The sequence below is a fragment of the Pieris napi genome, chromosome 15 (assembly GCF_905475465.1).
Source record: "Pieris napi chromosome 15, ilPieNapi1.2, whole genome shotgun sequence".
Taxonomy (NCBI): domain Eukaryota; kingdom Metazoa; phylum Arthropoda; class Insecta; order Lepidoptera; family Pieridae; genus Pieris; species Pieris napi.
In genome coordinates this window covers 11341041-11357975 of record NC_062248.1, presented here as the reverse complement: position 1 = coordinate 11357975, position 16935 = coordinate 11341041, and the positions used below count along the sequence as shown (strand labels likewise).

Genomic DNA, 16935 nt, shown 5'->3' with positions numbered 1-16935 from the left:
TTAAGTACATATGTACATTATTTATTTGTAATTATTTAATATTATCATTTATATAAAACAATTGAACTATAGAAAAATATGAGATACAACACCACAATTATTTATTTAAATTAGTGCTAACAATAGTTTGTTGTTCTAGATGGATAAACAAAAAAATTCACCGTGTATATTATATAGTATAGTTAATATTGCATTAAATTCTTTATTATATAAGGGACGTTATAAACACTATGAAATCAAAAAACTCTATGAAAAATAAATGGCTAAGTCAAATGTTCTTGGTTTGAATCAAATATCAAGCTTATGAAATATAAAACCTCAATATCACAGCAACTGCAAAATATAACGGTACATATTAATAAAGTAATTAACTTAATAGCAAGGCACAATGTAAATTTATACGCCTAACATATTATGTAACAAGTGACTCTTTAGCATATTGCTCTAAATAAATTGTCAGGCGTTAGTTATTACAGTGCAACAGGAACGTAGAGGAAAATTAAAATATTATTTACTTAAATTACTAATTAATATCACAGCTCAGTCCTAATATCACAAATACTGTAGAACTCCCATTCTGGAAGTAGTTGATGGCGTGTTGCATTTCTAAACTTGTCGAAATTGCAGTAACTTCCACTTGCGTCGCAGTAGGTAAAGTGTAACTTTTGAAGAGAAGATTCACCGGCTTTCGCCACATATATCGGCTGAAAACATACAAAAATTTAATTGGCTAGAAAAATAAATTTTATGCGTATGAGCGAACATTATTTTAATGCGACAAAACCCTGATACACAGTATATCCTACGATACAATTGAACTCGATAATATACTAACAATTTTGAATATTCGTTGATTTCCATAGATATTCATTTTAAAACAATAAAAACGGTGCTGTACACATTCACAATACAATACATGGAAACTATTTTTACCAATAAAACCATTTTAATTAAATATATCGTGGGGCAACTGATATTCGCAAAATTGTAAATGCTATTATCGAATAAACATTGAAATTGTACTTCATTTTAAGTTATGTTTAAATTCGAAGTCAGTACACATAATTATAAACATTTCCGCTTCCTAACAATGTTTTTTCTCGTCGCACGAGATAATATTGCATATATAAAGAAAACCCCATTGGTCTACAGTCGTTGCGAGGCACAGGAGTCAGAGAAGAGAGAAGCAACTACTGAGTTAAACTTCTGAATGGATTTAAACAATATTATTATCTCATCTCAATTTATCAATTTATTACCGATCCGATATTTGAACTATTTAAAGCATTTTCTTCAGGATTACACTATTTAATCGTTTTAATGCTATTTACAAGTTTTAGGATTTAGTTCACTTTTGAAAAGTTTGTATGTTTTACTTGACTTTTTCGAAAATTATACTAATAAATCCTACACAAGCACTTGCAGTGATAGTTGAAGCACTACTAAATAGTTTATTGTACTCCGAACTCGCGAATATTCGTTTATTATATTTTTAATGATTTGTTATTGCGGAGCACGACGTGACTGCATGGTGGCTGTACACACTCGTCGAGACACCCCGAGACAGGCCGAGTGCGAGGGTGTACAGTAGAGCTCTCGTCTCGCCTCGCTTCCTCGCAGTTGGTCTCGCCTCTCTCGGTCGCCTGTCGGTTTTTTGCGCACGAGTCAAAGGGTCTCGCGAGTAAAACGAGAGCGACCTGTACACGCTCGTTCAATCATTAAATTTTGGATAATATTAAAACTTTATGATCCTAATTACCAATTTCTGTTGCGGTGTATAGTGACCATCTTCTTCTTCGCCATGGCTTCGTATTTTTATTAATGGTTAACGTGAAGAAAATTATAATAACTCATTGCACAAAGACAAACAGCAGCAGCGGTTGCCACGTCCATTATCAACGGTGTTTTAAATACAATTAACGTAACGAGTGTGTACAGGCTGCGCTCTTCTCTCGGTCCTCTCGGTCGAGACTCCCGGCGAGAAGCTCTCGCCGAGTGTGTACAGCCACCATCACGCACGCGGCGGTCGGTCTCCTAGTTTAGCTTAACACTTACAAGCACGCTAAACTCTCCCGTCACCCTCGAACGGAAGAGCTCCAATCCAAAGATAGCACCATACTCCGGAACCGGTTGCTCGTGTTTGGTGATCCCAGTGACTTCCATAAGAGATCCAATGTTGAAGTCATGGGCTGAGTACATATGGAACCTCTTGGTCACGTTCTTCCCGTTAATTATGTCTAATGCCGTCTCAATGAAGTGGTTTAATATAACACCTGGAATTAAATAACTTATGTGAATATTTGTGAAATATAAACTTACTTCGATTGCCTGATTCAAATTGGAACATGTAGAACAATACTATAAAGTATAATTATTTCATATATAGGGTTGGTAACTTTAATGATAATATCACTTAAGATATACATACAGGCTCTATTTTTTTATAGATATTATATAAAATTATCTATAAAATGTCTTATGTTATTAATATTAAGAATTCGTGAAATCGACTGTATATATAAAAAGCTTTTTATATACAGTCATTATGAAGCTTACTGCTTTGCTAACTTTTTATACAGACTTTAATGACCATATTTTAAGACATGCAAGACGGTTTAGATAACAAACACATTATTTAAAATGGTGGAGAATGTCTTGCCAGTTCTTCTCGCCACTTCTCCGCCCCTTACAGGGTACTAGGTGATACAACTATTACGTAAAGAATGTTTAAATGCTAAATTACCTCCACCAAGACGTCTCATCTCTTCTGTTCTGTAATAAAGCCTGTACGCTAGTTTTGCAGCTTCTCCCAATTTCGGCAGAACGGGTTTCGCCCAGTTAGGTATATCTAGACCAAGGCTTACCTGGAAAGAGCAAGTTATAAGTTATCTGTAGTCGTAAAAGCTATTTTTAATAAGGTAAGTACAAACGCCCCTGTTCATAAAGTAAATCAGTAAAATTGCTTATTTTTATTATACGTTTAAAAGTTAACAGCCGTTATTTACAGGGACTTACCTTGATTAATAATTATAGATTTTCTTCTTAAAATATGATTGTGATAAAATCGATATAACGCACACACACAACACTCTTAGGGGACTAGCCCTAGAGATTGTGTGAATAGATTACAGTTCTTCCGTGGAACATGGTGTATGTTTAAAGAGAGAGAAAGTTAGAAAGAAGAAGTAGAAGAGGTAGAAAGTATAAAAGTTATATATGTAAATAATGTTAAAAAGTAGTTGTTAAATTTAATCAAACAAATTTTTTACACTTTGTGCGTGCGCATTCCTTGTCATAGTACTCTTTCGTGTATGACAATTCAATTCATTTGTAAAATATGTATTTTTCGAATCAGGTGCAACCAGTTATCATTTCATTTAACTTGGCATCACTAACTTATCAGTTATTATAAGTCTAGCAACCTCGTATGTACATATATTTATATAGGTAATATCTTAAAGAAAAATCAATTTCGCAGGTAATCGTGACAAGCCATTGAGAACCCGGAAGTACTCACCTGACTCTTAAACAAATCGAAGAGGGTCTCAAAAAGAAGCGGATCTTCACTGAAGTCCTTTCCTGTCGTCGTCTGCACCAACTTGAAGAGCTCCGTATAGGGTCTGAACTCCTGGTACAGTGATTCGGACTTCGCGATAGCCATTAGGTCTTTAAAACGTTTGCAGTTTGAGTAGTAACGGAGCTGAAAAATAAAGCTAATACTTTATGTGGGTACTTACAAAATATTTCATATGTAGTATGACGGTACCAGTTTTATATAGTGAAATTGGTAATTTCGAAATTATAGGCAGCCATTCCCAAGTCTATATAGACGTAATCACACAATGATAAGTTTATTTTTTTCTGTTGTTTTGTGATTACTTTATTATCATTAAAAATTAAATTGTTGTTATAAATTCGTGAAAACTAATAATAAAAGGTCGAAAGTCCAACAAATGTGAAACTAAATATATCTTAATATATATAAATTAAGCGTCACGTTGTTTGTCCGCTATGGACTCCTAAACTACTGAACCGATTTCAATCAAATTTGCACACTGTGTGCTGCTTGATTTAATTTAAAAGATAGGATACATCTCAATACCGCAATATTATTTTATTGCAAATTATATGACAGTCACAGTTCTAACAGATGGCGCTGTGTTGAAAGTACCAACGTTTCATAAGCTACAATTTAATAGCATAACCACCAAAAAAGCATGGTGGTCCCCATGGCTGGTGTTCTCCTACCGTTTCCCTTGAATAGTTTACTACTATATAAAATAAACCTTAGCCACAGCAACGCTTGGCCGAATCTGTTAGTAACATAATATAAATAACAGATCGTTATCGTTTCAAGTCTGACAGTGTGAACTATTTCTAACAATATTTCTGACTGAAACAAATACGTCTAAATACTCACATAATCTTCCTTCAATGGTACGGCTGTGTATGGTACAGGTTGCCAGACTTTGCCAAGCCCATCATCCCATTGCTGCTCAGAATCAGGTGGAAAGACAGCAGCCATTGCCATCTGAGCTGTCATTTTTGTCCTCTCCTTGTCAGTACTTCTCAACATTATCTCATCTTGAAGGTATATGTTGGATAAGAGTCCATAGCCCTGCGATCCATATCTTTGTCGAATGAATTTTCCGATTTGGTACGCTCTCCGCTTGCCAGTCTGAAATTATAACCTGGATAAGTTGCTATAGACTTATTTGTACTTATCTGGAGCTAGATATATTCGGTACTGGGCTGATAATTATAAAAAAAACATTGTTAATTGCCTATCTCATACCTAATGAGCTGTTTTGCTAGTATTTTTGTATATTTTGATTTTTTTGTAAAATTAGTTGACCATAATTGTCATAGATTTAAGAAAAGATTGTAGCATAAATTATTAGGTTGGGGAAAAAGTCTTTTCGCATTATACTATGTATGAACTTGTAATAAAATCTCTTTGGCTATACTATATGTTTATGTTAATGTGTGATTTTTATTTATTTTTCGTACCGTCAAGATAAGTGAATGTAATGAAGAAATTCGATACATTTTAAAATGTTACTACAAAAAAGGTAAAAATGCAACGCAAGCCCCGAAAAAAATTTGCGATGTTTATGGACTTAGTGCAGTGTCTGTGAGAGTAGCACAAATTTGGTTTAAGCTTTATCAATTTTTGTTTTTCAAATTTATTTTGATCAGAAGCCCCAAAATTTCTATAGCAATGGGATCATATCCCTACCTACAAGATAGCAATAAGTTAATAGTTTATTAAATAGCGTATCTATTCTTGAAAGGCCGGCAACGCACTCGCGAGCCCTCTGGCATTGAGAGTGTCCATGGGCGGCGGTATCACTTAACATCAGGTGAGCCTCCTGCCCGTTTGCCCCCCGTTCTATAAAAAAAAAAAAGTTTTCAAACAAAATGGTACTTACATACTTTAGTTAAATGTAAATAAACTATATTAAAAAATGTTGTGAATTTTCTTGAAAAATGCGAAGAAACTTTTTCCCCAACCTTATTATACTGTAGCTATAGCACTTTGTATGATATGGTGAACTTTAATAAATAAATATACGTATGTATTAAATAAAATAGACAAGAAAGCATTGCCCTCTAAAATTTTTGACACCAACGTGTCTCGTTTCATGTTGTTTAATAAATTTTGTAAATAAATAAGTTTTTATCGTGATTATCTACCACTAATTAGAAAGTGTTGACGCCATAGGTATGCGAAACAATATCATTTAATCTAGATATTACTGCAGGTATCCAAACACATCTTATACCTAAGTAACACATCCATATGTGCTGCATTTGATTTAATTTCTAAATTCTACGCTTTACATACGAACGAAATTGCACGAGATATTTTTTGGTATAATCAATTTACCGTAAATTATTGTTTGTTTTAATAAGTTACGTAATGTTATATACAAAAAAGCGTGCCAATAATATATTAACTATGTAACCCAATTACTGACATTGAGCATTTTTTTTCGATAACCTGATGATAAGAAATAGTTGCCACGTGACCTAGTGATATACATTCACACTTATTTCGATAGGTTTTTTAATATATAATTAAATACTATATTTACGTATTTATACCCGCAAAGTATATCTATATGTATATATCGAAACTGTTTTATATATGTCTCGTCCTAATTGATTTAGGTAAGTATCGTATATTTCAAATTATTAAAATAGTTCTCCACTGTAAAAATGAAATATCGCGGAAAATAATGCATCATTCTCGATTTAAGTATTTAATTTCTGTAATTAATCATAATTAAGTATTCCGCATCGCTGATTAAAATATCAATATATTGGTTTTATTTATAATTGTGTAATATTTTTTTAATATAATTAAGAATTATTTATTTATTAACACTTCGTTGCGTTAATAGTGCATAATCAGGAGCGGCCTTTATTACTTTATTTCTGTTAAATAAATATTTGCGTCTTAGCAATTTTCTTGTCCATCATTGCAGCTTATAGTGATGGGCAAACTTCAAGGCTAGAGTAGAAGGTAGAAGTCGTGGTTCCCGAACCTACGGGAGTGGACCGGCATCACATCCGTCAAGGTGCTTTTTACAGTAGCGCAAGATACCCGGCAATTGTAGTTGTTACCAATCAACCTATAGCAATAAAGTGGCACCAGAGGAAGGAGAATTTTCTTGTCCATCATATCATTTTTCTACTTATGGCTTTATATTAATGCTTCCTTTAGTGTTTCATTAATTTGGAATACGTTTATTCTAAGAGTGTCGTATTTCATACCACAGAGTCACAATGCTATCGTGTTTTTGGTTAAGATTCGGTTTCAAAGCAAAACGCCAAACGGTTTAAGTGGGGCAGTGTTGACACGAATACTTCGTTATTTGTTTTTGAGTCAAGGAAATATATTCGTACATAGTAAGAGAAAGGTTTTTACATCTGTTGTTTTTTTAATTGAATAAAACCTTCTTTAATTAATCATTCATTCTGGGGGATCTTAATTATCTTACAAGAACGATAAATTATTTAAATAATAGTAGATATTAGGAAACTTCTTTTCTTCTCTTTCTTACACTGTTTATTTTATTTTTCTACTATTATTATTATTAGATACACACTTTTTCTTTTTTTTGCGTCTGAGGCGCGTACTAACTGTTGTGGTATCTGGCAGAATGATCAACCCAAATGTACCTTATTCTTTAAAAAAAATTGTTCTTTCTTTTTTTTGATTATTATAATTTTGTGTGTTTCTGTGTGTGTTTCGTTAGTAATAAAAAATATTATGTCTATATCTATGATCTAGACATAGATATAGGTATATAATTTCTTTATAAGTAAAATAAAAAATATTAACGGTCCTTTTCTATTGTCAGTGAAGTGCCGTCTGCAAAGGTCAACTATTTGTTATTATTAGAATTTTTAAAATTGTAAATGTACTTTAGCTTGTTTTTCGTTTTTCTTAATTTACTTCATTTTGTTTATTTCGTGTGCGTGTTTTTATTAGATTTATATTCTTGTTGGTTTACGGTATCCTGTTAAGTTTTTTGTAAATAATTACATAATATGTTGTTTCAATTAAAAATGGCGGGCTTATCCATTGAATTAATTAGCATTTTGACTATTTATGTCCCACAACAATGTGAATTTTACTTAATACCATACAAGACAAGGCGGCATTGATTAAAGAATAGTCTAGAAAATATTAATAATAGTCTCTAAACCAATTTAAACTCAAATTCTAATCAATATCCATTAACATAATAACGTAGAGCATAGAAAAGTCTCCACAAGCTGGTAATGGTAGGTAGGAGTAATGGTAGAAGTCGGGTCGATCACCCTTTGGTCTGACCTGGTCCAAATAAAGACAATTATGGGTTTTAACATGCCTAATGCCCTGAGACAAGCTGATAGAGCGGTTTGCAAGCAGCAAGTCGACGTATCAGTTAGGGCTATTTGGGACCTTCAGTAATGTCTACGAAGAATTATAAAAATATTATAAAATACATACATTAGTTAATCCTTCTAATCCCTCAATGATTGTTAGTTTCTTTATCTTTTCCTGTTGATCTGACAAGGACAACTCATCAGAATCCGGCGTCCTTTCACCGTGTCTGTTCACCTTTAAAATTTCAATGTTAAATGTCAAAAAGTTATTAAAAGCAAGTGTTGCAATAAAGATATCGTATCTGTATCAATACGAATAATTAAACGATTAAAGTATAAATATAAATTTAGTCGACAGTTTTGTTTTGTTTTATATTACAGGAGGCAAACGGGCTCACCTGATGTTAAGTGATAACGCCGCCCAAGGACACTCACACTGCCAGAAGGCTTGCAAGCGCGCTGCCTGCATTTAAGAATTGGTACGCTCTCTTCTTGAAGTACCCTGAGTCGACTTGGTTCGGAATTACTTCAGTGGGCAGCTGGTTTCACATAGTGATTGTGCGCGGCAAAAATTGTCTTAAGAAACCATTGATATACAAAAAACCCAAGATGCACAGTCTCGAAAAAAAAAAAGTTAAATTGGCTACCTCCTGACCTACACTTTATATAGCGTAAATATATTTGTCAAAAACTACACACAAAAAAGTTCAAAAGTACATAAATTTATTTATAAAAAAAAACACAAATAAATAACATCGACTCCACTTATTAGACGCGAGACTATTTGAAATGAGCGCACAATTTCGAATGTTGCGCTCATTTTTTGAGGACGTTTTTAGACGTTGAGTGTGCATCTTGGGTTATTTGTACAGTAGAACCTCGATAACGTAAACCTCGGTAACATAAAAACCTCTGTTACTTCAAAAAATACTATGTTCCCTTCCCATCAGAGCCCAAAACCTCTATAACTTAAAATACGCAACCTCTATAACGTAAATAAATAATCTCTGTATAGGCCCTCAGTAACTAAAAGAAATGTTTCCACAGCCTCTATAACATAAAATTGTTTGTGAATGAGTCATTTTATAAGAGTGTCAAAACAAATGGTTTCGGTATTTATTGCTTGCACGTGTTTACTAATGTATTGTTAACGTAAACAATACATTACCTATTGTTTGCTTTATCTAAATTCTTCAAAGCTTTGCGGCGGTTAGCTTTGTGACAACGACTTACTTGCATCATAAGTTAATGTGTTAATGTATTCTCCTATCTATTTGTCATTGAAAATCAAATCGATTTAGAAACAGTGAATTTTTTAAAACAAAAGAAAATCACAGATTTTTTTAAGTAGACTAAACCTTTAGTTGTTGTTTTATTTTTACTTACACAGTAATGTGAATAAATATGATTACATATTTAATTTTCCATCCTTCTGATGCATTCAAGTAAAAATGGGATGAAGGGTACATAGAAACATGTACATACCTCTATATTAACCTTTACCCGACATAGAACCTTGATAACTTAAAACCTCTATAACATAAAATATTTTGTGCTTCCCTTGGACTTTATCTTATCGAGGTTCTACTGTATATCAATGTAAGAAACGCTCAGTTGCGGAACGAGCGTACGTCATACGGTATGGTATTGGAAAATTGCTCTATACCTCAAAAATGTATTCTTTTGTGGACACAGGTGGATATTTAAAGTCTATAATGGTTTCTACTTTCCGCAACATGGCAAGGTAATGTATGAATCGGTTCAAATTGTTGTTGTCGAAATAATTGTATTAAAAAGTAATTAATCTCACCACAAATGCCATAAGGAGTTCATTTTCGTCATCTTCATTGATGACGTTACACTGCGCCCAGCCTATCACGAAAATGGCTAGCACGATGTACCGGTACATTTCTGTAAAAAATAAAATAATTATTACTAAACGAATTGTGGATGAAGAATGAAGTTCTAGAATTAAATTGAAAAAGTAAGCAAGATTGAAAATCTGGCGCAAATTTTTTAATGAAGTCCTGTAAATAGGAGGCAACTCACACCAAGTTTCTTCCTATTTTCGGAGAATGGTGATGTCTATAGACATCTAAGTGCTGTGTAAAAGTTCATGTGTGCATATAAGGTGGGACTATCGTCTAAGGAAATGTTTTTTTAATAGAACAAACGGGCAGACGGCTCAAGTTATGACAAGTGATCCTCCGAATTGGTACGCTCCTTTCTTGAAGGACACTAAGGCCGTTTCTCCACTGCTCCGGTCCGGCAAACGTTAATTACCGATCCGATTTAGAAACTCACAACAGTACTTACGTACTTCTCCTCTACTCCGGCATCCGGTTTTTAACGATCCGATAACTTGCTAGATCGGAACGCGGTGTTTTATCGGTCCAAGTATATCCAAGTATCCAAGAGGTTATAAATTATTATTCACAGGTTTATTTATAGTTTCTTTAATTTGAAAGAATCTGGATAACCTGGACCTAGCTGTTGCTATTTATTTATATTTTTATACCATAGTATTAGTAAACTATTTATTAAGTAGATTATAATATTTTAAGATAGACAATATAAAAAAAGTAATAAACTTGCCAGGGCAATAAAATATTCAGAATTTAGAACGTTTTATTAATAAAATAAAGTATAACTGGTATAGTACAAGTATAGCTGGTTTTAGTTAAGATAAGTGTTGCATGATAAATATACAAGTATCGATTATTGTCGGATCGGATATAATGGAGAAGCGCAATCCGGCGTTCCGATATTTTTCTCATGACTCATGCCGACGCCGGACCGGAGCAGTGGAGAAAGGGCCTTAGTCGAATTAGTTCGGAAATACGTCAGTGGGCAGCTGGTGCGCGGCAAAAACTGCCTTAAAAAACGCTCAGTTGTGAACCGACAAATTATAATTCCTTTAGATTAGAAGAATAGTCACTCGCCTCTAAAGACGAATCATTCTTTAAACATGTTTTCAATTGTGTGGCTATTTGTGAGGAAACTTCGGGACCTGACGTAAAATGTATAACGTCATATTTTTACACTGTCCTCACAGAGTCACGAAAATAATAAGATTTATTGATTTCTTAACAGTTAATCCGTAACAATACGTGAATGTCAATCCACTGAACCTTTTATATATTGCAATACAGTGAAAGGTTATTGGCCTAGTTAAAATTAGCATAGATAATTTTTATGTATGCAAAATATTTAGTTAAAGATAAGACTTTTGTTTACATTGTCAGAGGTAAGTAGTTTAAATATTTACACAATTGTTATATTTGTAATGGTTAGAGGTATATTTAGATGAAGGACATAAATTTAATGTGACTCCTAACTTATTTGCTTTGATAGGCATAAAACTAAACTAATATTAGATAGAATTAAGCTTATAAAATGTTCATTAGTTTATTTGTATACAAGAGATCAACCTATTAGGATAATCTTTGAAAGTTTTTTGCCGCAAACTTCTTTGGGACCAAATCTATCGCTCACTTCGCTGCCTCTGCTAACTTAATTGTATATAGTTATATTTAAATGAGAGTAACATAAGCCGTATCACTGGTTTAAAATATTTTTTTTATTATTGCCAGCCAGTGAGAGGTGCTTTATAAAACTGGTAATTTTCATTGAAATTTAAAAATGTTAAACGCTTTATCATAATATATTATCCACTTAAGTTTTAATGAAATATTTATTTCAAACTTATTTTGTTATATCAAGTTTTTGTTATTGAGAAATAAATAAATCATGTCTTACAATGGACTTTATGTGTACGGGTGACAATGTGTATCATTGATACTAGCCTATTAGAAAAACCTAAAAATGTTCAGGAAACAGATTTAAAGAAAAACCTAAAAGGTTGTAACGCTGATTCTAAAGATAGATATATTTTAATATAGAGCTCGGAGACTTATATATTAGTGTAATTACTAATTAGGTTAAAAGAAAATTCGAGTATAAAAGAAAACTTCTCAAGTTTATGAAAGCGAGATTTGTGTTAATCACTTTTTTAAATAGGTCAGTACAAGTTCAGTATAATGAAAATTCACGCTAAAGTTGTTCAGGCTTTGTAAAAGAAGGCTTTTATTATTATTGCCAAAGGATGATTTTTTAGGGAATGACTAGATTTAGAAAGTAGATTTGTAGATATAATAAAATAAATCATTTCTAAATCTGTTTCATGATCATTTTTTAAATCTAATAGGCAAGTAGGTAATCAGCCTCCAGTGCCTGACACACGCCGTCGACTTATTGGGTCTAAGACATGTCGAAATTGTAGATCACAAATCTATATGTATACCAGGTTCTGTAACCTATTCCCGGGCAAACAAAAATCATTTCGTATCGGTAGACTGAAGTCAATCACTATAAAATAATTAAAGGAATAGACGCAGAACGTATCTGCCTTTATTATACATTATTTGTGTATTCCTTCACTAATCAGCATTCTTAAAATGTCATTTTGAAAAAGGCTACTATGGGTTAGAGTTCCAGTCATATTTTTAAGAGTCTGTGAGAGGTCCTTCGTTCCACAACTGATGGTTTTTAAGCAGTTTGCCGTGCACCACCACTATGTGGAACAAGCTCAGTGCGCAACAAAGTATTTCCGATTTAATTCGAATTAGGGTCCTTTAAGAAAAAAACGTACCAATTCTTAAAAGGCCGGCAACGCACTCGCGAGTGCTCTGGCATTTAGTATCAGATGAGCCTGCCCGTTTGCTCGATAAAATTATCCAAATTCAAGCGATATGAAAGAACTTAAAAAATTAAAAAAAATGTCTTGTTAATGAGACACTTAAGTTCTGAATTTAAGAAAATAGATTTTCAAACTAAATACAATCGGTTAATAATTAACCTTTGGAACGCGTTCACAGACCTAAATGTGGATTTACGCGCGGGAATTTAATTATATAACATAATTCGCTTATCTTGTTTTGATATTGGAATCGTAATAATAAAAGCAGGAACTAAACTATTGCATAATGGCTGTTTAAACCGGTTAAAATCTCTCCGAATCAGTGTAGCACGTGACGATATCATGAGAGTGACCCACTCATGCGAACCAATGACCTAGTCTTATCATATATACATAATAAAAATATTAAATGATAAATCTAAGAATAACTAAGATTATTTACTAGAAATAGGAAGGCTATGCTAGGCAGAAGGCTAATTCCTGTTTATAATTACACTAGGTCGTTAGTACTGGCAGATATGGAGATAATAATTGAGGTTTTAAGGTACTTCGAAAAATTATTCTTTGATAGACAATTATTTGGGACGCGAATATGATAGCAAACTTGACCTACTGAGGATGAATTTCATACAAAGTTTAGGACAAAACATATTAGATAAAGCATTCGGTTGCAAAGAATGTTTGTAATACATGAGCAGCGCTCCACTAGCGTATTTGGAACTAAACGGAAGCACGGACTGTATTTCGTGTGATATTCATGGACAGGACATATTTATTTCGTTTGATGTTCGTGGACAGGACATATGTATTTCGTTTAATATTCATGGACAGGATATATGTATTTCATATGATATTCATGGACAGGACATAATATTATGTATTTCGTGTGATATTCATGGACAGGACATATTATTTATTCCGTTTGATATTCATGGACAGGACATAATATGTATTTCGTATGATATTCATGGACAGTACATATTATGTATTTCGTTTGATATTCATGGACAGGACATAATATTATGTATTTCGTGTGATATTCATGGACAGGACATATTATTTATTCCGTTTGATATTCATGGACAGGACATAATATGTATTTCGTATGATATTCATGGACAGTACATATTATGTATTTCGTTTGATATTCATGGACAGGACATATGTATTTCGTTTGATATTCATGGACAGGACATATTTATTTCGTTTGATGTTCGTGGACAGGACATATGTATTTCGTTTGCAGTTCCTGTACTTCATATGATATTCATGGACAGGACATAATATTATGTATTTCGTGTGATATTCATGGACTGGACATATTATTTATTCCGTTTGATATTCATGGACAGGACATAATATGTATTTCGTATGATATTCATGGACAGTACATATTATGTATTTCGTTTGATATTCATGGACAGGACATATGTATTTCGTTTGATATTCATGGACAGGTCATATGTATTTCGTTTGATATTCGTGGACAGGACATATGTATTTTGTTTGATATTCGTGGACAGGACATATGTATTTCGTTTAATTTTCATGGACAGGACATATGTATTTCGTATGCTATTCGTGAATGTATGTGAGCTGTCATAAACAATGACCTCTGTAACAAACACTTAATAAAACTATCGTAAACTTCGTGCTAGGTCCCGTGCTAGTCAAATTTAATAGTCCCTAAGATCCAGCTTAAAAAGCCCGTACTATGAATATGTAACATATTGTATAATATCTTTAAATGTTATTGTCGTAGTACTATTGTCAGTGGTAGTTATAGAGAAGGAAGATTGGTCCTATTGCGGGATATACGAACGGAAACAGAAACGACCAAGTGTAAAGCTGCTTTAAGTTTATCTCCCTGTCAACGACTTTTACGGATCCGTCATACATATAATTACATAAAATGCAGTTCCTTTATTTAAACTACCCAAAGAGATAAAAAAAGGATAATTCTTAGGCAGTATAAAACTAAGTTGCTCCCTGTCAACGACATTTACGGATCCGTCATACATATAATTACATAAAATGCAGTTCCTTTATTTAAACTACCCAAAGAGATAAAAAAAGGATAATTCTTAGGCAGTATAAAACTAAGTTGCTCCCTGTCAACGACATTTACGGATCCGTCATACATATAATTACATAAAATGCAGTTCCTTTATTTAAACTACCCAAAGAGATAAAAAAAGGATAATTCTTAGGCAGTATAAAACTAAGTTGCTCCCTGTCAACGACATTTATGGATCCGTCATACATATATAATTACATAAAATGCAGTTCCTTTATTTAAACTACCCAAAGAGATAAAAAAAGGATAATTCTTAGGCAGTATAAAACTTAGTTGCTCCCTGTCAACGACATTTACGGATCCGTCATACATATAATTACATAAAATGCAGTTCCTTTATTTAAACTACCCAAAGAGAGAAAAAAAGGATAATTCTTAGGCAGTATAAAACTAAGTTGCTCCCTGTCAACGACATTTACGGATCCGTCATACATATAATTACATAAAATGCAGTTCCTTTATTTAAACTACCCAAAGAGATAAAAAAAGGATAATTCTTAGGCAGTATAAAACTAAGTTGCTCCCTGTCAACGACATTTACGGATCCGTCATACATATAATTACATAAAATGCAGTTCCTTTATTTAAACTACCCAAAGAGAGAAAAAAAGGATAATTCTTAGGCAGTATAAAACTAAGTTGCTCCCTGTCAACGACATTTACGGATCCGTCATACATATAATTACATAAAATGCAGTTCCTTTATTTAAACTACTCAAAGAGATAAAAAAAGGATAATTCTTAGGCAGTATAAAACTAAGTTGCTCCCTGTCAACGACATTTACGGATCCGTCATACATATAATTACATAAAATGCAGTTCCTTTATTTAAACTACCCAAAGAGATAAAAAAAGGATAATTCTTAGGCAGTATAAAACTAAGTTGCTCCCTGTCAACGACATTTACGGATCCGTCATACATATAATTACATAAAATGCAGTTCCTTTATTTAAACTACCCAAAGAGAGAAAAAAAGGATAATTCTTAGGCAATATAAAACTATGTTGCTCCCTGACAACGACATTTACGGATCCGTCATACATATAATTACATAATATAACCTGTTATTTAAATGATTGTAACGGGTTTTTTATGATTCAACATAAGGTATAATTTACATAAAGAAATTATCCTCGGCGATTATGCGGTGTTTTTATAGATATTTTAATTGTAGTTATAATTGCGCTCTAGTATAACATATAATTACATATAGACAGTCTACATATTATTGAAGATATATACGACAAATGTGTACGGCCTCCATAGTTTAGGCGTCATCCTGAGATCCGGATACAACTCCCGGTGAAATAATATTTATTAAAGATTTAAAAAACACGCGATAAAAGATTGAAATTTGCAATTTATTTAACCTTTAATTACTGGTATTAAATACAGGAAGTGCTCAAACTCACGATCTCATTAAGACTTGACTCTGATAACAATTTCAAGCAAAAACAGAGTAGAAGGCTAATAGGGGAAAATAGAATAAATATATGTTAGGGTAATTTTAAGTATGTTTTAGTAACTTATTGAAACATATGCCAGTACTGTTACTTCTTAAAGCCAGTTACGACTAGGCTTTAAATAGTAATATAATATTTGTATAGTCGTGTTAATGGAGGAGAAAAAGAACCAAGGAGAAGAAGTAGAAGTCCTAATAAAAGGGGATAGAAGAAATATTGATTAAGCAGGAAGCGAATGGAGAAAGAAAGCCTTGTACAGAGATTTTTTGGAAAAAGCCTTTACGCGTGAAGGGGTTCCTATCATCGGCACTGAAGGAAGCTAGGATATTAGGATAACAAGAAAAATATATGTAAGTAAACTTAGCTGAGTATTCTGGTTTTGTAATGATTGGAAATTAAACAGGCTTTTATATTAATAATATAAAGTCGTGTTATAAAATTTAATTTAAATTTAAAATTTTTTTAACACAAGAATTTATTATAGAATTATTAGTCAAATACTGACATAATATTAATCACCAAATAGGCATGAAAAATATATTGATGGCTTTAAATTCACGACCTCAAAGTGATTTGAAACATAACTATTAGTTGAATTTGTAATGTGTGAAAGAATTTTGACTTATTTCTAAGTAGTTTTAAAGAAATATACACGATGTATTACTTATCTGACAAATAATTATTATAATTTACTCACCCAAGGTTGTGAAAAAAACAATTTGTAGCAACACGACTGCGCGTTGTCTGCGCGCGAGTCGTTTTATTCAACTGTCACGGACGCCTTAAGACATTCCTTTTTGTCTCTACGAGTGCT

General features: G+C 32.8%; 1 protein-coding gene across 1 annotated transcript; it reads right to left on the bottom strand.

Moving 5' to 3' along the window:
• Positions 1-211: 211 nt before the first annotated feature.
• LOC125056692 (venom acid phosphatase Acph-1-like) lies at positions 212-16935 on the bottom strand. Its single transcript, XM_047659954.1, has 8 exons — positions 16819-16935; positions 9692-9792; positions 8006-8116; positions 4421-4678; positions 3518-3700; positions 2744-2864; positions 2056-2273; positions 212-704 (listed from the first exon to the last, which is right to left on the bottom strand). Exons 2-8 carry the CDS (start codon positions 9788-9790, stop codon positions 534-536), a joined length of 1161 nt encoding a protein of 386 aa, XP_047515910.1. The 5' UTR covers positions 9791-9792; positions 16819-16935; the 3' UTR covers positions 212-533.

Excerpts from the sequence above, each read along its gene's own strand:
- LOC125056692 (XM_047659954.1), bottom strand. The coding sequence starts at position 9,790 with ATGTACCGGTACATCGTGCTAGCCATTTTCGTGATAGGCTGGGCGCAG. Across the intron at positions 2,865-3,517 it reads TCGATTTGTTTAAGAGTCAG|GTAAGCCTTGGTCTAGATAT; the intron begins GTGAGTACTTCC and ends TGCTCTTTCCAG. Across the intron at positions 705-2,055 it reads CGGGAGAGTTTAGCGTGCTT|CCGATATATGTGGCGAAAGC; the intron begins GTAAGTGTTAAG and ends GTATGTTTTCAG.